This window comes from Gymnoscopelus braueri (assembly GCF_963280865.1).
Source record: "Gymnoscopelus braueri genome assembly, chromosome: 12".
Taxonomy (NCBI): domain Eukaryota; kingdom Metazoa; phylum Chordata; class Actinopteri; order Myctophiformes; family Myctophidae; genus Gymnoscopelus; species Gymnoscopelus braueri.
This window is the reverse complement of record NC_137614.1, coordinates 36,708,761-36,730,624: the sequence shown is the minus strand read 5'-3', so window position 1 is coordinate 36,730,624 and position 21,864 is coordinate 36,708,761. Positions and strand designations below refer to the sequence as shown.

General features: G+C 41.4%; 1 protein-coding gene across 1 annotated transcript; it reads right to left on the bottom strand.

Annotated features, from left to right (window-relative positions):
* Positions 1–451: 451 nt before the first annotated feature.
* Positions 452–8,581, bottom strand: LOC308097625 (eosinophil peroxidase-like). The gene is made up of 15 exons (XM_080445519.1): positions 8,523–8,581; positions 8,178–8,240; positions 7,895–7,982; positions 7,284–7,468; positions 7,047–7,179; positions 6,793–6,922; positions 6,325–6,531; positions 5,247–5,604; positions 4,654–4,814; positions 4,203–4,461; positions 3,645–3,815; positions 2,903–3,140; positions 2,112–2,311; positions 1,930–1,986; positions 452–1,801 (listed from the first exon to the last, which is right to left on the bottom strand). Exons 2-14 carry the CDS (start codon positions 8,236–8,238, stop codon positions 1,958–1,960), a joined length of 2,220 nt encoding a protein of 739 aa, XP_080301645.1. The 5' UTR covers positions 8,239–8,240; positions 8,523–8,581; the 3' UTR covers positions 452–1,801; positions 1,930–1,957.
* Positions 8,582–21,864: the final 13,283 nt, after the last annotated feature.

Below are 21,864 nucleotides of genomic sequence, written 5' to 3'. Positions count from 1 at the left end.
GTAGTGGAGTAGAAGTGAAAGTACTGGAAATTGGAAATACTCAAGTAAAGTACAAATACCTCAAAATGTTACTTAAGTAGAGTACTTAAGTAAATGTACTTAGTTACTTTCCACCACTGTATTGATCCTGTGGGGGAATTTCAAGTGTCATAGCAGTAGGCCTATAGCAGTAGGTGTGAAACTCAGGACAGATACAGGTAAAAGTAGTCTGCACTTGGACTGACTGACTACTTCGTTGGAATAAGGTATGATGAACTAAAAGATATAATAAATCTCAAGTAATCACAGTACTCAACATACATTAAATGAGACCTACAGCAGAATCAGCCTTGTTTAACCAGGCGATGCATTTGTTAAACACATGAAAGCCTGTGTTAGTCAGCAGTGTTTTTTTATTTTTTATTACCGGTAAACATTTAATTCCAATGCACAATAGGCTGTTACAGATCTTACTTGCTGTCACTTCCTAAAATATGTATGCCATCGCCATCTGCTGGCCTAAGGTTTAATGAATATAAGATAATCTTACAACAGATGGTGTTTTCTCATTACTGCTGCTTACTTTTGCACTGATTGGTCGAAGCCCTAACTCATAACCCACACACCATTATTTGTAAGGATTATTAAAACTTAAAAAAACTATGATAATTATATGTATGTTTACAAATTGTTTTATTTACATATGTGGTCATAATGCAATTATTCATTCCAGTTTCAGAAATAAATACATCCAATAGCATAGTTTACGTAGAGATCACATAATAATTTACATAAATTTGCCAACTGTAAGCTTTAAAAATAGAAGATATAAAGGACCACAATGGAAACAAGTCCCCAGGACTTTCTTGTGTTATCCTTTTAGCCTAGATTTCTGACTGTACCTCGTGCTGTTTACATTTCTCACTAATAAAGTATTCAATCAATCAATCAAAAAAATACTGAGGACAACAATGCAGAAATTACTAAGATATTCCCAAAACATAATTGATAAATGAGGAATATGATATTGTTCATTTAATTGCTCAGCAATTAATGCAAAGACGCAGAGGCAAGCCAGCTTTGTTCACCTCTTATAACATGAGTAAGTAATGACTTAATTCAGTGCAACAATAAACAGAAATAACATCCTTTAGTGTTTCTTAATTATGAAAAAGATATAGCAAAGGGTTAGGGTAACTTTTGAATCAGAGAGATTGTGTGTGACATATGATATGAACAATGATATCCTTCAGCGTCAGAAAATGACCCACATTAACGTTTACATTTGGGTCAATTTCAACACGCTGAGGACTTGTGTGGATTAACATAAAAATTCTGACTGTACATCTGAATGACCAGAGAAGTAGCTGTCAGCTGTCAAGCCATTGCCTCCATGGTTAACAATCAGCCAGACCATGACTCCTTTGTTTTAGCTGGAGGAGAGTGCCCACACTGGCTGAAACATAGCTCTGCTGGGTGGTGAAGGAGTGCACATCTCCTTTAGACATAAGCAGTGGTGGAAAAAGTACTCACATTTTTACTTAAATAAAAGTATCAATACTGCAATGTAGAAATACTCTGTTACAGGTCAAATTCTTGAATTCAAAATGTACTTGAGTAAGGGTACAAAAGTATTGGTATCAAAATGTACTTAAAGTACCAAAAGTAGAAAGTACTCATTATACAGAATGTCCCATTTCACAAGTTTTCAAATGTATAAAATGGATACAAATCTTTTGAAAATAGCAGATCTACAAGCTCACAATAGTTACTATTTTGGTTCGACCAGGGGACCCCCTCGCAACATGTGGCCCTCTGATTCCTATAGGGAGACAAAAGGAATCATTTTTGATATTCAAACCAAAATTTGGGCATTTTGGGATATTGCATTTAAGGCTATATCAGATCCTATATTTATTAAACTAAATGTTTAGTATGTTATGGTTATACCTTGTGGTCCTTGAGGTCCAGGTGATCCTTACACACCCCCAGCAAAGCCGTTAGGACCTTGATTCACAGAAAACGACAGTGAGAAATCAGAATCTCTGCAAATGAAAACTATTAGCATTTATCATCTTCAGCTAAACAGGTCAAACATGTATTTGTGCATTAAGAAACTCATTCATCACTACCTTCCCTCCATGGACTGAGGTCGAAGGCAGGTATGTCTGCACACTTGGTGTAACCGGCTGACCCTCTGGGGCGGTACAGGAAGGGTTTGTCAGGGAACTCAGTGATGCCAGTGTTGTCACAGATAATGCGAGCGAGGGATGTATTCCGTAGGGACTTTCTCTGGTTCTCAGTGAAAACTCCTGGGTTCTCCCACCAATGTCTGAAATTGACATGTCATGACCTTTAGAACCCATGTGAATGCAAACAATGTACCACTGTGGCTAGAGTTGATGTCTGGAAACCAGAGGTTTCAAAACTTTTCAGTTCAAGAACCAAAACGTAAATTTGGCTCTCCTTGGGACCCAAACTTCCAAAAATATATTTTACATTAACCACTTACATTATGAATTAACCACTTAAGCCCTATTTAATAATGAAATTATTTGTAGATTGGCTATTTTCATGATTTCTTAATAATAATTAAAAAATATATATAAAAATGTATACATATTTTAGTTAAAGGAATACTTCACCCAAATATGACTCTCTATCCGTTACTCACCCCATGAAGCCTTGAATTCATGGAGATATTTTAGTTTTTGTCGCGTTCTTGAGCCAAGCATTCAATATGACTGCTGTGGTATAGGAGACCAAAATAAAACTATATAAATTAATAATATAACAAAAACAAATCTCCAGGAATTCGAGGCCTCATGGGGTGAGTAATTGATAGAAGAAGGGAAAAAAGTGTCCCGAGGCTCCCGAGCCATTGTTTGGGAACCACCAGAGTCAGACAGTCCGCCATGTTTACCTGTCTCCTTGACGAATGTTCTGGAACTGTTTGGAGATGATGCAGGCAAACAAGGGCCCCGTTCTGCCACCCTGTACGAAGGGCTCAGATACTCCACCCAGCCACACATCAATGTTGTCAGGAGTGCCATAGAGGAACATAAGTTTTCTGGCCAACTCGTAGTTATTCAATACTTCAGTCAGTTCTCTCAAATTTTGGGGCTGTGATAGACCACAATACTTGCGCCATTTGTTGTAGCCTGCAGAGAAAGAGAGCAAACAGTGAGGAATTGCAGCATTTGAGAAAAAAGGCTTTATATCCAATTGGCTACTGGGAGGACCAGCCGGCAGACCTCGGCCACGTCATTATGACTCAGACATAACCACAATTAAAAGAATATTGATAATTGAATACAATAATCGATAAATGAATAATGTATTCCTATTTTGGGCATGTCATAGGTTAAAAATAAATAATAAATAATCTAAAACAGTGAACGTTGATGATTTACAAGCTTACGTGTCGGATGCAATGCGTTGTAAGCTTATAGATCTGCTATTTTCAATATTTTGTACACACCGTGAAAAAAAATGTGTTTCACGATTATTCGATTAATCAGTAGAAAAATAATCAATAGTTGCAGCCCTACCTGCCTGCACATGTTTGTGTGCATGACGTCAATAAAATAGCGCTCCCACAGCAAAAAAATACCCACAACACCTGTGCTATTATTCTGTACATGACGTGAAACAGAAGGCCATACCAGGAAGTCCATGGTCTCTGCCTCTCTGTAGGTTGAGAGAGGCCAGGTCAAGAGCCAAGTCAGAGGTGAATTGAAAGAGTCGTTCCCTCATCTCATCAGGCATCATGTGGTCCTGTGTGTTCAGTTTGGCCTTGCGACCCACCATTCCCCTGAGAATTGGGTCCACACCACCTATGGTGCACCAAAAGCGGTGTTGAGTTTCCAAAAAAAGAATCTGTGTTCTGTTCATGGATCCAATGTAGTTATTTAGTTCTTGTTGATATTTTTCATTGGTTAAATGTTTATAAACCGCACACATAAACACTTAAACCACTTTTAACCACTTTAAAGGTTTCTATTAAATTGCAAAAAAAGGCAGATCTACAAGCTCACAACGCGTCACAATACAATGCATTGTGAGCTTGTAGATCGACTATTTTCGCTAAGTTTGTGTGAGACTGTTTTACGACAAAGTAAGGCAATAATTTACAAAAAAACATACAAAGCTGAAATATGGAGATACAACGTTTTTGAGCTAACTATATTTTAGTTTAATTGCCCAGCCCTAGTCGGTCATACCTTCAAAGACAACTCTCCATGGTGTGAAAAATGCTTTGTGTAGCAGTGGGCTGGGGAATTTGGGATGCTCCTGGTATCGCTCATCGAGACGGAACATGTAGGGCTGAACAATCAGGTGGCCAAATCGGTAGGCAGCTGTCGCAAATATGTTGGAGATGCTTGGGTCCACGTTTTCGTCATAGCCAGGGTAGGTAGAGAGTCTCTTATTGTAAAAATGTGGACCAACAATGTGTAACAAGTAGTCCCTATATGTGATGACCTGGTTGGAGAGAGTTTCACGTATTGAAATATCACTTCAGCAATAATGGGATCATTGTTTTTGTTAGTGTATGGCATACACTAACAGTGGTTCCCAATATTCATAATAATATGCAATATTCAGACGGTCCACCAGTGGGCCCCAGCCCACAGGTTAAGAATCGCAGGTGTATGCCAGTGTCTGTTCCCTTACCTGATGGTATCCTCCCATGATCTTACGAGATTCCTGGTAAAGTCTTTCTCCATTCCAGTGGGGATTGAGGTTGGCCAGAGCTCGTGCTAGACGGTTGTGCTCGCGCAACGTCAGTGAGTGCAGGGCCAACAGTCCGATGTGTTCGTTGGCACGGCCATCACCTATGAGACAGCAGGGAAGGTTGTAGTTTATCAATAGTGGCTGATAGACACCTAACTTACAATAAAGGTTAAATGGAATAAAACAAAAGTTTTTTAGAAATTCAGTTGAACAGTTTTTGTTTTGTAATTATAGACTGGTATTTGCATTGCAGACTTTTCAGTTAATGCATGGTGATTACAACATGAGCTTGTGGTTGGGAGGGGAGGGTGGAGTTGAGGGGGCAATAAATAAGGATTTAGTGTAAGGATGGGCGGGGTGATGAGGGGTGGGACGATTTTATTGCACACAGTTGTATCCGAACACTGTAATGGAATGTTTTGTGACAGATTGAAAATACAAGGAAAAGAGCATTGAAGAAGAGAATAAAATCAGCTCAATGTCATACTGTAATAAACTTTTTTTTATTCACCGCAAAGTTTGTCTTCACTCACCAGCACTGAAACAGGGCACCTCCTGGGCATCGATGACATTGGTGATCCTCTGTCGCGTGGCACACACGTTGGTGGCCATCGTACTGAAATGCATGAGCTCACGTCCGTTGTCGTCAAACTGGTCGTTGACCTTTAACAGGCCCTTGTCACTGGTGAGGTTGCGGAGACTGCGAGCTTTGGCATCATCTGCGCCATAAACCATGCCCGCGTCGATGAAAGCTGTGATGGAGTTAATTTGCTGACGCATAGGTCTTCTGCCGAAGACGTGGCCTGTGTCGCCAGAGCCACAGGCTGGAGATGAACGGACGAACGGCATGCACTTTGTACAGTGATTAAAGCGGGGATCTCTTCTGGGGATCTGTTTTAGGATGACATAAGATAAAATAAGACCTTTATTGATCCTACTGGGGGAAGACAGTTGCCAAAGGCAGCACAGCAGTTAATATACAGATTACAGGGCAAGAACACTACTGTAGAGCAGGGTAAAAGACATCACATTCAACGCAACACCATCAGTTATTGACAAAATATACAATGTACAACACTATACACAAGCAATAAGCATGTCATATAGTGCATACTGTACTGAACTGTTTTCCAGAGCAATAATATTAGTCTATTGAACGAGCCTTCGTGTGCCTCATTATACATCTTCGTTGCCAGTGACACAAACAATGTCAAAATAAACAAGAGTTCTGAGAAAAAAATCTGTGACCACCCATCAGAAGTTCGGAATGACATACACCTCCCTTTCCGAAGAAAAATTCAGACATAGGAAGGAGCGTATTGATTGGCCTTCCTCTATTGGTTGAACATGTAACATAGGGTCAGTGTCTTGTAATTCATGTATAAACAGTGCATGTGTGTGTGTGTGTGTGTGTGTGTGTGTGTGTGTGTGTGTGTGTGTGTGTGTGTGTGTGTGTGTGTGTGTGTGTGTGTGTGTGTGTGTGTGTGTGTGTGTGTGTGCGTGCGTGCGAAACCAGAGTGTTAATTTAACTGCAGTGAGAAAAATGGACCCAAAAGTGAACACTCAAGATTTTACTGTGCATGTACAGTATATAGTATATTCATTACTGACCGAAATGGGGAAACAAGGCTCTGTGCGAGCACAGGTCTTGTCACAGTCGATGCCGTCATTGAATGAACGAATGATAGGAGAAGTAGGGGTTAAGGTCAGGTCATGGTCAAGCCACTGGCCAAAGATGGACACCAGGTGGCTGTATTGATAGTCCTCCTCCACATCCTCATTGGCTGTGCGCAATACAAGGTTGGACACTTCTCTCACCTGGGCAGAGACAAGAACTTCAGTTCAAGTAATCATGGTAAAATCCAACTCCTCTTCGGAGTTAGATGAACACTACAGATTTGACTGCACATGACAGCCATTGCCTAACTGATGAAACATAAACATGTAGTTGCTTCTATTTAACCATAAAGAAAACATAAACTATTTTTAAACTTTTCCTTTACATTTCTTCTTTAACTTAATATAAAACTTCACTATAGTAAACTGAACTAAACTAAATACAGTGTTGTATTCATGTACCATGGGGAGAATGCGCCTATTGATTTGTCGTATACGATCCCAGCCTTTGGGCAGAGAGATGCCATCCTGGTACTCCGCAGGTAGCCAGCGGGTGAAGGGCGTATTGGAAGACCCCAGATGTGGGTTATTCCTTTCAAGGAGAAAATAGACATTAATCATTTTTTATGTCTGAATATATGTTCTTGAGAATATTTGCATAACAGCAAAGGTAAGGATTACAGAGTTTATAGCTACTTCTTGTCACTCCGCCTCACCTGTTGTTGCAGACATTAGTGGGTGTTCGAAACTTGTTCACATTGGGAGTGGTTCTGCAGGAAGGGGGACGAGCCCTGGCAGAGCAGCCAGTCAGTTCAGCAATGAGTCTCAGGTCCTCTTCAGAGATCAGATCTAAAGGCAGAGAACAGAGATGCAAAGGGTCAAATAATAATAATTATCGAATAATCGAGAATATCTATATTTATGAGAAATGCAAACTACAGCAGAAAACCAACCTGTGGCGTTGATGGATCTCTTTTGAATGTGGTAAGCTGTAAGAGACCTCTTCTGGATCAGTTTGATGGTAGCGTCCATATAGTCAGCAGAACGCACAGCTGTGCGGGTCGCTCCAGCGGGCTGCTTCAGCAGTCGTAGAACATCTGCATGGTTAGCTGCACTCCTCCGGACACGGGCTATGCTTCTGTGTTGGATTGGACATGAGAGTAGAGACTTCAGAACACAGAAGAATTCAGGCCTTGTTCATCATGTGATGCTTTTGGGCATTGTCTACTTTTTGCACCTTATGTACATGTACAGTACGTACGTACCTGCTACTTTTTATGATATATCTCTTGACCTGTTTCTTTCCTATGTTCTTCTCTCTCTGCCCCCACCCCCCTTTTCCTGAAAAAATCTACTAAATTATTGCACACAAAAAAAATTCACCCACTTCTTTTTCCCTGTGAACTTGTGATGTGACAAGTGATTCTTTTCACATTCTCGAAATGCAGACCTGCGAGGCACACCGTTGCAACACATGCGCCACTTAAAGACATGCACACACACAAGCCAGCACTGCACACGTGCAAGCCAGGACTGCACACGTGCGTCGAGTTGGTATACTCACTCTCTCCTGGAGTATTCATAATCATTATCCACTTTGATTTTAGCTTCATTCACAACATTTTCAATGAAACCACTGGGCGAGATTGGTTCTGAGGGGAAAAAAGCATCAGATTCATTTTTTATGTTGTCACTTCTACAGTATGTTTTTATTATAATTTATAATTATAGTTGAATTGTGTTGCATACGATATTAGTTACTTCATTATTAATTACATATAAACCTATAGTCAAATTTGAATGAAACAATGAGAATTAAACAATACAGTGTTAAAGATAGCACTCACCAGCATTGATTTGGCTCTGGAGAACCAGACCAGCAGCCAGCAGGAACAGAAATTCATTCATCACTGCAAAATGCAAGGACTAGATTAGACTGTAATATCAAAATACAGATTGGACACATACAATTAACTTGTTCCATTGCTTCTTAGTACCTTTCAAAAGATGAATTTTACCATTAACCATTAACACAATTGTAGTTGTCCAAGAATAAGTTGATACACAGCAAAATCCTGAGCCTTATGGGTCCCTTTTTATAATTCCAGAGTTAAATTAGAGTTAAAAGTTAAAGTTAGATATAAAGTAGTCAAAGGAAATGTTGAGTCAAATTTAACCCATGTCTCCTGTACCTGCAATGCCCTGCCAGCTGTTCCTTCAATAGACCAAAACAAAGTGTACCTTATTTCAGATACTCACCATCATTTATATATGAGGGACTCTCCCACATGTGACGGCTGAGGAAAAACCTAATGCAGTTCCTCCTCCCTCATTCCTCCACCCACACCTGTCTCCACCCTGTCATGCTAATATTTGTATTTTATTGGAATCTATCTATACAGTCTACAATTTTAACAAAATTAAGCCCTATTTTTGACTGCCTTTAATTTTTTATGTTTACATCATAGTTGAGCCGTATTATCTGCTAAGAAAGGTATAATATTAGCATAATCTCTCATCTTGAATATACAGTAGCTTACCAACATCTTTTATCATAATGTCACATTCCACCAACAATTTGTCCAAAGTGATGCAGTGATTGAGGCTTTAAATCACAGATAATGCATAACATCATTATGCAGATCATCCTCAGTGCCATCTCAGTCCCTCTCCCTGCTTTTTGACCCGGCCAAAGGGTCACCAGGTGTAACACAAACGTTTGGACTCCCTCTTTCCCAGTCCCCAAACACAGCCAACACCAGTTTAAAATCCAAAAGACAGTGATTTATTGCAGGATTGACAAAAATTGATAAGTGGTTGGCTACTATCCACTGAGCATTTTTCGGGCTATTAGACGTCTAAAATACGTCTAAGCCGGGCTAGGCTAAAACCAGGTTATAACTGGTCTAAAAGTGAACGTTTTTTCAACGTCTATTCTTAGTCTAGACGTTGATTAGCTGTTTTTTAAGAGTCTATATATAGGCCGCCTATTTAGGCGTTGAAATGGTCTACAGTATATATAGACGTCTATGTATAGACTCTTAAAAAACATATAAGCCAAAACGTTGAAAAAACTTTCACTTTTAGACCAGTTATAACCCGGTTTTAGACGGAGGTCCAATAGCCGACTATGGCTCACTGGGTAGGTCCACCTAGTAGCCAACCAATCACATTCAGACACTACTCCATCATCACTCACGTCAGCTGTTAGTCAAACTCGTCACTACTCAGTCACACAACAATGAGAGGAGAGACATGCACCAAGGAATTTAAATAAGAAGGAATAGAAGAGCTCAACGCCGGGCATGCACCATTGATGCTAAATTATGCGTCCCACCACGGTTATAAGACCCACCCACAGACCCGCCCTCAGCTTATGAACAAACACTATTTCTGAACGATTGCGACCTTTGTCATATAATCGGTTCAGGAATATAAAAGAAGACATATCACAGGTTGCTTTATGATCGCTGTTTTTTTTTATTTGCACACATAATTTTATTGAGGCATCTAAACAGTAACCTGACACCGTCAAATGGAAGAAAGCTTGCGACACACATTTTGTTTCACAGCGTACTTGCATCTGAGACTCCGGGCGCAGAATCGATGACAGACAGTTTTTCTTTTTTTCAAGCTACTAGGCAGGTGATTGGATGATCCCGCCCCTAGCAGCCGCTGATTGGTTCGGACACGCAGTGTTCGGCCATCTCTACTCCCTTCGCAATCCCAGACCTCCCTGAAATCAAATGCAAATGAGATTTCCGGAGGGAGGGGGTTTACCAGGCTATCTAAACAGTGCTTCACTAGTAAGAGACCACACCTCTACTTAAGTTTAACAGTTTATTGAAACGAAATGAGATGAATGTGGAATGGGATGAGGAACCCAAGGTTAGGGCGAGACTCAGGGTGGGGGCGTAGTCTCAGGAGCTGACGGCCATCATTGCTCTACTCGGGGAGCGGACGGTCGTCTCTGCTCCGTCACTGCCCCACCTGGATTCCTAGAGAGTAGAAGAAGAAACGGAAGGAAGGAGAGAGAGAATCGAGAAGGAAGGAGGCGGTTGGGGTGGAGGGGGATGAAAAATTGAAAGCAATGAAATGCAGAAATAGCCGAACTACAAGCGCAAAACTCACGACCCATGTTTGGTCTGCTGTGATGCAGAACAAGCTGGTCGAGAGATGGCAGGTGTATTTATACTGTGGTGATTGCAACGAGGATTGGCTGTGGTGAGTGGAGGCAGGTGTAGTGGATGCAGTTGATCGTGAAAGGGGAGTGGCTAATGAGTGAAGGCAAGTGTGGTAGATAGGGAAGCATCTGCTTATCACGGGCGTGGCCGTGATAAGCAGAGGGTGGTCTCTACTCCCGAACCTACGTTGTCAGACAACTACATTTCTGGCTCGGTCGTATAACGAGATTTGGTTGTCAGGCTGGCGATGATGGCCTACTTTGGCATAGTCAGAAACATACTCTGTGCTCTTTAGATACCTCAATAAAATTATACATTGTACAAATTGAAAAGCAACACAGCAGAAAACAATGAGTGAGACAATTCATTCCATTGAACTTCCGGCTGCAGTTTGCCACCCAGTGCGACAAATTTGCCAGATGGAATTGCTGGATAGAGAAAATGACGTACTGTAGAAGTCCCTTCTTTCTTAAATAAGTTCCTTGACATGCACAGAGAAGACAACTCAGTGTCACTGTTTCAGTGATGTCTACCTTGAAAGCTTTTAAGCCTTTAGGGTGCTTTTGCATTTCTATTAGGGCCATAAGCTTACAATGACCTGCCTTGGGATATATGAGTCTGTAGTACTGTGTAAAATTACCAATTCAATTCAATTCAATTTTATTAAAGTGTCAAATCACAACAAGTTGTCTCAAGACACTTTACATGTAGAGAAGAGACCCGACATCCCACCCTGAGCAAGCAATTTTGCGACAGTGGCAACGAAAAACTCCCTCTTAACTGGAAGAAACGTCAGGCAGACCCTAGGCTCTAGGGTGGCGGCCTTCTGCCTCGACCGTGTCGGGGGAAAGAAGAGAGAGAGAGGGAGAGACAGACAGAGGAGAGACAGAAAGAGATACAGTGCAAGTAGTAACAATAACACTAGCAGCAAATATAATAGTGTAAGATAGTATATGATAATATAATATAATAAAATAATATAGTACAGCAATAGTGTGTATGCAGTATATAATGGTATAATAAAAGAATGTTAAGATAATATACAGTATAGTGTAGTGGTATAGTGTAATGTAGTAGAAATCCACGGTCGTGCTCCATGGAGAGGCCCGGTCCGCAGTCACAGTATTGAGCCGCAGCTGGGGGTCCATGGACCTGCGACGTGGGAAATAAAAGAAACTCCGGGGAGCAGGTCCCCGGTTGTAGAATTAGTGGCAGGCCTTACTAGAGCGTGAATCTGTACAGGGTTAATTACGATTGTACCAATGGGACACAAACCCACACAACCAAAGGGAGGACGAGAAAGGAGAGGACGAGAGGAGAGAGGAAAAAGGGGGGGGGAGAGGATGACTATAGGGTGACTGAGTCTATACACTTTGGCTATAGGCTTTATCATAGAGAAAGGTTTTTAGTCTAGTCTTAAATTTACAGAGTGTGTCTGCTTCACGGACTGAGACTGGGAGAAGGTTCCACAGCTGAGGTGCCTGAAACTTAAATGCTCTACCTCCTGTTCTAATCTTTTTGGGGTTTCTTGGAGCTGTAAGCATTTTTTCATACTGTGGACGCAATGGTGTTCTGGCTGGTTTATAGGGCTCGATGAGTTCTTTGAGATATACTGGTGCCTGTCCATTGAGAGCCTTGTATGTGAGGAGGAGAACTTTAAACTCTATTCTGTATTTAACCGGGAGCCGGGAGCCAATGTTAATTGAACTCTGGTGTACAAATTCATACTTTAATATTGAGGATTTTGCTGTCGTGCTGATGTTCCTTTTTTAGCGGTGCCAGCCGCTCTACATTTGACCGTGTCTGTGTGTCCGTCCGTATGTTTGCGGACGGCAAAGATGCAACACATGCGGCACTTCAAGAAATGCACACACACACACACACACACACACACACACACACACACACACACACACACACACACACACACACACACACACACACACACACACACACACACACACACACACACACACACACACACACATAAAATGCAGACCTGCGAGGCACACCGTTGCAACACATGCACCACTTAAAGACATGCACACACACAAGCCAGCACTGCACACGTGCAAGCCAGGACTGTGCACACGCATACACACACACACACTCGCGCGCGTAACATGCAGACCTGCGAGGCTCTCCGTTGCAACACATGCGCCACTTAAAGACATGCACACACACACAAGCCAGCACTGCACACGTGCAAACAAGGACTGTACACGTGCACACACACACACGTAAAATGCAGACCTGCGAGGCACACCGTTGCAACACATGTGCCACTTAAAGACATGCACACACACAAGCCAGCACTGCACACGTGCAAGCCAGGACTGCACACGTGCGTGCGCGCGCACACACACACACACACACACATAACATGCGGACCTGCGAGGCGCACCGCAGCTCAGATCCGCACCAAAATTGCCAGGGGTCTGCCATCACAATAGTCACACCAGGGACCACGTGTGGTACCCAGGGGGCCCGCCAGCACTGCACACGTGCACACGCACAAACACACACACACCAATTAAATAACCTCATCAAAGGCACCGCTTCCTTCACACAGGGTGTGATTTTTTTATTCATTTTGGAAAGAAACTTTTGGGCCTGCTTTAAAATAATAGTCTTTTTCCTTTTTTAATGAGATATTGTTTTTAAAAGTGCAATAATTCAGTTTATAAATAAATCCCCCAGGGGTCTAATTGGTTCCCTCCTTTTTTCCCTCTACACCTCTAGCCAATCTACAAGTTCACAATGCTTTGTAATTGTGTTTTTTGCAGAATGTTCGGCCTATTCCCAAAATAGAGATGTGGTTAAAGTAATGATACAATTAACTCAATTAATTTAAAACGAACAACAAATATTTATGGAACACAGCATGTAGAAAATGTGAGGCTGTCCATGCAGAGCTTCATGGCTGGGAAATACTTTTTCCAATCTCGCAATGTTTTGCGTAACCAGTGGGAAAAAACAACAAAACAAGTTCCTAAGAGCAGTAAAATAAAAAAATATCACCAGGAGACTAGAGAAGTCTAGGCACTCTGCCGCTGCACTATGGGCTGGCTAGCAATGGTGAACAGGAGGAGTAGGATGGAGGTGCTACGTCCTCCCAGTGGGGGCAGGTGAGCCAGTATTGTAGGTACAACAGTGCAGTGGCAACACAGAAATGTGTGGGGATGAGTTAATTGGCATTGGGAGGAAAACATTGGGGGATAATTGGCTAATAAAATAAAAACATTCAATACTGTTGTCTAACATGACACATAAATATCATGCTTAAATATATGGTACCGGTGTTCCTCAATATCAAAATTTAGGGCAAATATATTTACTCCAATTGTATTTACTATACAGTATCTGTTATGGGACCATAAGTGGGAGTAAACGCTCTAGTCTATAATGTGGTGATAAACAAGGTTCCATCGTTGCGCAATATAGACAACCCTGAAGCATGATTTATATAGTCTATCTATGGTGTCTGTGAGTAATAGTTGCACAAACAACAACTTACTGTAACAAAGATTTATTTCAGCTCACATCACTTTGTTGACTCAGAAGGGGAAACCTTTTCAGGGCAACACACACATACAACATTACATGTTATAGTTTATGTCCTTCAGTTCTTATCTTCGTAAGCAGTTTCACCTCTATGTATCAATTAAAACGCCCTCCACCTGCCTTGCTGCCTTGCATTTGGGTTCTCACCACACCAGCATGGGACAATAGGATAGACAGTACCTATAGGATAGGTCCTATCCTATCCTATTTTAATATACATACTACTCTGTACCCTATCCTGCATGTTTTATTCATATAGGGTACACTGCTATCCTACAATGTTATATCTATGATAGACTATATTCATCTTGAATGTTTCCGTGAATGTTATATGTGTGTGCTGCAATAGAGCTCTAAAAACATCAGCCTCAGCAAACGATCTTTGTTGGTCTTTCTTACAGACTGCATCCAAAATAATATCCTTCCAGTGCTTAGTGACTATGCTCGGAATGCTTCTGTGTGTTTAACACATTGCAAAGACCAAGTGGCATTTGCTTTAAATGTTTTCAGCATTACTGTTTGCAATGCATATTGTGCAACATGACATTGACATTGTTGAAAGACAACTGCGGCAAAGTAATTTGCGTAACTAACTAGCATGCGTATTTAAATGTGGTTAGGTGAGACCTAGCATATGGCTGGAACGTGTTTGGGCAGTGTGTGTAATTTTGTGTCATTGTCACGCTCCCTGACTCCACCCACACTGGGCGAGACAGCTTCAGAGTGTCTAAGAAGTTGGAAGTTATGTTGACGCTTTGCAGATCGGTTAACAGGAGTTCTTGAGGGGCTTCCAGCCAGGGGGTACCCAACAAAATTAATATAGCATAAAAAATCAGTTTAAATACTTAACCCTACATACATCAGCGATTTTCCAAAAAATAGTGTTTGAAATATTTGAACTACGCAAAATACACATATAAATGTGGGGGGTCTTTGACATGAAAAGGTCTGAGAACCACTGGGTTAGGCTGCGGCTAAAACTAAGCAATAAAAGCCTGGAGATCGAGGCTAGGCTGCGGCCTGCGGATTGATGGATGCACCATGACAGACTGTAGAGGCAATTTCCACCTTCCAGGGTTCCAATATTGCACATTACTTTGCATGTTGTAGTGATCCTACGCAGTAGACACAGTCAGAAACAAACAAGATGGATGTCCAGTCGAAATTCCAGTTTTTAGGAGTATTTATTGTAGTTGCAGTTGTAATGAACATACCAGTGATAATACAGTGTCATTTCTGTAGTGTTTTTCTATTCTGCAGTTCTGTCTGTCTGCTTCTGCTTGCTGCTGCTGGTAAGAACGGTGTGGTGTGGCTCTATCTGTGTCCTCTCTGTCCTAGCTCATCAGTTCACCTGTGAGCTGTGACCCCTTAAATACACACCCAGTGCTGTCAATCTAAAGCTTGCCACCAAGTGTCCAATAATATATTATTTCAGATCAAACTTTATTGTCTAATGCCCATATGTAAAACATAATACAAAGTATTTATAATGTACTCATCAAAACAAAGTTACAAAGTGCTTTACATAATAAAACTGGAAATACATTCTGCAAGAGAATAAAAACATGATGTATAAAACATAAGTGAGAAATGAAAACAATTAACATTTTTAAATTAGAGAAAAAGCACCTTTTAACCACTTTAACCCCAGCATCCATAATCCGGGGGAACATTAGCCATAAAATTGCAGATCTACAAGGTTATGTAGATCTTATGGCCTACATTTTGGTGAAAGTTGCAAAGTAGTAGTCTGATTTGTTTCATTAACGTGTGAAGCTCACATCTGCAAGGCGGCATGTTTGCCGCCATCTACTGTTCAGTCTGGAGTATTGCATTAACACGTTTTTGTTGTTGTTGTACTACTAAAATGTAACCCTATTTGTCTCATTTAATCTGCTCACTTCAGTAGTCTAGGATGGCTCCGAGTAGAGGAGAGAGTATCCCATCTTTCATTGTGTTTGGTTTTCAAGATATGGTCTGGTTCCAATATACTTGCTTAATTACTTGGGATGCACACACAGGTACTCAATTGTTCCCCCCAGGTTCAGGACACTTAAGGGTAAAATTAGTTTTATTACGCAGCCACTAGTAGGCTACATAGGAATGCTCTATCAGCAGATCTGAAATCCCTGAATTCCCTGGAATCCCTGAAATCTTAAATCATGGCTTCAATGAAATACTAACTGGTCATAGTTAAAGGTAGTGTAGGCCTACGTGATATTCATTCATTAAAATAAGTGTTAAATAGCTCTATATTCTGATAGTACTCATTGATATAGAGTGTTTGTTCAGTAACAGGGGTCTCCTCGTCTCTCCAGCTCTAAACAGAAAATACATTTTCAGCTCAGGATAACAATTGTTCCAATCAGGAGAGAGAACTCACACAGGATACAAGATAAACAAGTGAAATTGGAAGTGATGACACAAAGGAATGAGCAGACAAAAACGGAACTGGATCACTATACAAGTTTGTTGGGTTATCCTTTTAGCATCCTTTTGTATAAATCTGTATACCACTATGCCTTTTTTGCTTTGTTAATAAAGTATTCAATCAATCAATCAATCAATCAATCAATCAATCAATCAATCAATCAACCAGAATATGGTACATCTTTGAATAAAAATCACATTATAGAACAAATGGTAACACAGATCAGTCATCAACTACAGTAAATTGAACAATCAGTATTTACTTTTGACAATGAGTCTGGTTCCTCCACTGAACATGAACCACAGTTATACATTCTGGTAAAATCATCGTACAAAAAACCTTGTTTCCACATGAATGAGTGCACACAGTCACCACTCACTCACATTGTAGTGAACAGCTCACAGTACTGTAATAACACTGCAGATAATTGCTAATAAACGCTTTGTTACTTTTTAAATACTTACTGTATGACTGTTCACACAGTCGTGAACAACTTCAGAACATAATAACAGCACACGTCCTCACCGGAAACTCCACCTGCGTTCAACCATCCTACATTCTCTTTTAAAATAATGCAGGTATTCCCACTGATCCAAGGAGATGACCCGGTTCTTAGCTCTAGAAGTAACAGTCGCTAGACTCACTACAGTATCTAAAGTGGAGGTGCAGAGTAGATTAAAAGTGATTTTGGGACAGTGTTTTCATAAAGAATAGGAGAGCACACTGGGCGTGTCTGCTCCATTGTATCATTGCTGGCAAACAGAATCTTATAAAATGCATGAGTGATCAAAAACACAGAGATCAACCTGGTTAATGGAGCGGATACTCACACCATCTATGATATGCCCAGGCACAGTTACAGTATGTGTCAGACCAAGAACCTGTTGTTCCAGGCCAAAAAAAGAAAGATAGAGAGCCAATAGTTAATGAATTAGCGATATCATATGAATATAAAAATCACTGAATTTGACGATTAGAAGAGGTAAGTACCATAGAGGACAGGTATTCCGAAAATTCAGAAAGCAGTACACTGTATAACCACACAAAATGTGCACTTAACCCTGAACACAAGCACCAAAAAATTGCATTTAACCCAGTCTGTGTCAAAGTGTCCCTGAATATTAGAGACACATGGCTGTAAAAGAATGTGTCAAAAGGGACACACTGAACGTCACATAAAAGCCTTTTTAGCCTAGAACGTAGTGTTTGAATGGGAGGAGACCATCATGCTTCAAAAGTTCAGTTCGGTTCAGGAAAGTAGTAAAATTGTCCACAAAGGGCATGTCTCTGTTCCTACAGTGTCGTATGAAGCCAGATGTGTAGTTGTCGTAGGCGGCTGAACTTGAATGTCCCCCAAACGAGGAGGGGCAGCGGGCTGGAGATGATACATTGCTTGCCAGATTGGAGTATGCTGTCTACAAAGCACACAAAGTCTCCCATTAGTGTCTCTGTTTGCTGCACTTTGATGTTGGTGCCAGGGCAGGAATTTCATGAGGACCATTTCCGCCATGCCCCCTCACTTTGGTCTTATGCCTTTCAAAAAATTATACGTCCTGACTGAGTGGCCTTACTAGCCTGGTTCCAGACCATAGACCCCGCCCACTCTCTGAGTGGACTGCTCCTCTTGTGTCTGGTGTCATAATGTGAGCCTATGGCTTTTCACGGTCGAAGAAAAACCTGTCAAATCAGAGTTGGAGGTGGGGGTGGTCTAACGACAAGCCAATCAGCGAATATCTGCTAAAACAAGCTGTGCGATGACGTCAGATGTAGGCAGATCCGTGGATCTGGTTTAGCAAAATTTGAATCCCCTCCCCCTGGTAATCGCGGACACTGCAGCCAATGTCAGACTGAAGCTCCACGGCCACGCAGCTTCAGGCTGATAATCAGGCTATGGCCTTATTGCCACTAGAAACAGGCCGATTTTTGCACTGCCCCATCTGATTTCACAATTTCCTCCTCTGCCTCTTTCCAGTCAATCATCAATGGGGATTCCAAGCTAATAGAAACTACAACAGCCGTTGTACCCGTTTTCTGAGTACTTGGAGGCCAGTCTATCACTATGACGTCATATTGCTGACATCTGGGATTTCCATACATGACAGACAGAAAGACACAGACTGACATATACACAGAGATTTGTGGATTTTCAAGACAAGTTTCTAGACAAGTTCTGATTCAATCGGTCAGACGGTTCTTCTCGTTCTTGAGACATGCAGGGGAGACACACGCACGCACGCACGCACGCACGCACGCACGCACGCACGCACGCACGCACGCACGCACGCACGCACGCACGCACGCACGCGCGCGTGTGTGTGTGTGTGTGTGTGTGTGTGTGTGTAAATATATGGCTCACCTCCTACAGAGCCACGCCATAAAAACAGGAGCATGTTTCAAATTCAGCAACCTGGTGTGATGTCAGTCCCTGTGACCTAGTTTCCACCTGACCTAGTCCAAATGCATGTGTTTAACAATGTACACTACACAGCATTAAGTGCAAGGTCAAGGTTTAGCCTACAAAAAAAGTGTACAGTAAATAAAACATGCATTGTGCTCTAAGCGCAAAGACCTCTCCATAGGATAATGCACAGCTTTGTTTCCTTCATTAAAATTTCATGTGATGCCATCTATCAAATCACTCTTACAATGTGGACTTAGTTTTATTGCTCTTGGGATAAGTAAATAAGTTCATATCCAGGTGTCATATTTGACGTTTAACTGACAAAATGGATATACATGAACATCTGTCAAAAGGATAAAATACAATAAAGCTTGAGAGCTCATTTCCTTTGTGCCGCTGTCATAATAATAATAATGATAATAATAATACAACATTTATAACGCACTATACATTTTTGCAAATCACAAAGTGCGACAGGGTTATAAAAACAGATGGCATAAAAGGCAAGACATAAACAAAAACAAAAAACATTCAGTAACAAGAAGATCCTTCTTGGGGTAGAAAGTAGATTAAAAACGAATTAAGGCATAGAGTAAAAGACCTAAGAAAAAAAGCTAAGCGAAGGCTTTGTTAAAAAGGCAGGTTTTGAGTCCCCTTTTAAAAGCACCGGTAGATTGTGTGGATCTCAAACGGTCGGGGAGGGCATTCCACAGGCTTGGGGCAGTGGAGCAGAATGCCCAGTCGCCCATGGTGCGGTCATGGGGACAAGGAGAAGGTCATATGCATACATCATTTTCTCCGCCAGGCCGAAAGGCATGGCGAGAGAGTATGTTTTTCACCCTGTCCGTCTGTCCGTCTGTCCGTCCGTTCGCGTGTGTGTCCGTCTTTTAACAGCTAATCTCCCGTACCGTTGGCTTGATCGCAGCGAAACTGTGCACACAAACTCCCTGGATGCTAATTCAGAACCTCTGGCCCCAATTTTTTACTTGGGCCTTTTATAGCGACACCAGGTGGCCGATTTGTGCAAAACCATTTTTTTGACAGTACTCAAACAGATTTTGTCCAAAAATCCCACAAATCGGTACACAGTATCTCTATAGTCATGAAACAAAATAAGTCTTTCAGATTTTTCAGATTCCATCCTGATTGGCTAAAATTGGCTTCCAAAGTTTGCAGGAGTGCACGGTTTTGAACAAAATGCCTCAAATCATGAATACAGCCCGCAATTTCCGTGTCTCACTAGGCCGAGGAAGAAATGCCACTTGAAATGTTTCAAATCAGCCTGATGGTGGCGCTATAACAGGCCGATTCGTGTTTTTACCTGTAACTGCACCGATCTGTGTAAAACTTTGTATGTGCACTCCCTAGAGGCCAAGGAAAAAGCTTTGCACTGCATTTTTCACATCTGCCTTTTATAGCGCCACCAGGAGGCCGACTTATGTAAAAAAATAATAATAATAATATTAAGCCTTCAGATTTTATCCAAATTTCACGCAAATCGATACACATGATCTCTATAGTCATGTGATCAAGACGGGTCTGTTAGATATTTCATATTCCATCCTGATTGGCTAAGATTGACATCTAAAGTCTGTAGGAGTGGCCCGTTTTGAACAAAATGATGCAAATCATGAACGCAGTGTCCGATTGCGGTGAAACTTTGCACGCACATTCGCGCTACGTTGAGGAACAAATGCCACCCTTTTAATATGTTCCTATTATAGCGCCACCAGGAGGCCGAATTTTGCAAAACTTTTTTTCTAAATTACTCCTACAAATTGTGTCCAAACATCATGCAAATCAGTACACATTATCTCTATAGTCAAATGATCAAGACGGTTCCGTCAGATTTTTCATATACCATACGGATTGGCGAATTCCGAACATTGCTGGCCCACACTAACCTACCTGACCTGGCGGAGACCTGTGCTCCGAGGAGCACTTTTTCTAGTTTTTATTGTATTTAATCTTTGTGGATACAAAACAACAGTTTTGGTGGAGGACATTCAAATCTTGTTACACACATATGCAGGTTTGCATGGCCTCCTTTCTAGATATTTCCACAAATCAAGGACATGTGTTTTCTACTATAATAACGAGACAATCATTCTTATTTACTACAAATGACCAAACTACTTCCTTGCAATTGCAAAAGAGACAGGGCCCAAGTGTGAGTGCTGATGCAGCTATTAGCCAAGTTGTCAGGACTCAAAGAGTGGACTATTGAACAGAAAGAACAGAGAGGTGTTTGTTCTATCAACAGAGCTAGTGTCTCCTCTACTCTGTATTTCACCCTTTGCCTGTGTGTGTGTGTGTGTGTGTGTGTGTGTGTGTGTGTGTGTGTGTGTGTGTGTGTATGTGTGTGTGTGTGTGTGTGTGTGTGTGTGTGTGTGTCTCTGTGTGTGTGTGTGTGTGTGTGCGTGCAATGTGCGTGTCTTTCTCCCTGTCTTGTACCGGTCTCTTCCCCCACTGTCGACCCTGAATTATTTCAATGACAGATTCTCTGATGACAGATTACGAACAGCAGAAGAATTCTTTTCACTGTGGAGAACACACTCCAGGTTTCCCAGTCACTCACACAGGCCATCTGTACTCAAGTGATTAGGAATAGACAGTCCAAGTCAAAGAATTGATTTTAAAATACAACTGTTTTTTTTTACGAAGCATTGAATAGTTGTGGGCCAAAATACATTTCTGGTCTTTTGCTACGTTATGAACCATCCTGACCTCTCAGGTCGTCTGGGATAGGTCTGCTTTCTGAACCTAGAGTCAGAACTAAGCATGGAGAAGTCGCATTCTGTTATATCTGAGGCCGTGTGAAGCAACACCAGATATTACATCTTCACCTCGCGCAACAAATGCTTTATCTGTTCTTATTAGAAGCAGTGTGTCGGCTCTCCAAAAAGGTTGGTGTTATGCAAGGCCAACAATGTCTCTACCCGCATGCATAATTG

Coding starts and splice junctions, on each gene's coding strand:
- LOC308097625 (XM_080445519.1), bottom strand. CDS start 8,238: ATGAATGAATTTCTGTTCCTGCTGGCTGCTGGTCTGGTTCTCCAGAGC. Junction 7,983..8,177: donor CCAGAGCCAAATCAATGCTG/GTGAGTGCTATC, acceptor TTTTCCCCTCAG/AACCAATCTCGCCCAGTGGT. Junction 1,987..2,111: donor CCTCAGTCCATGGAGGGAAG/GTAGTGATGAAT, acceptor CTGTGAATCAAG/GTCCTAACGGCTTTGCTGGG.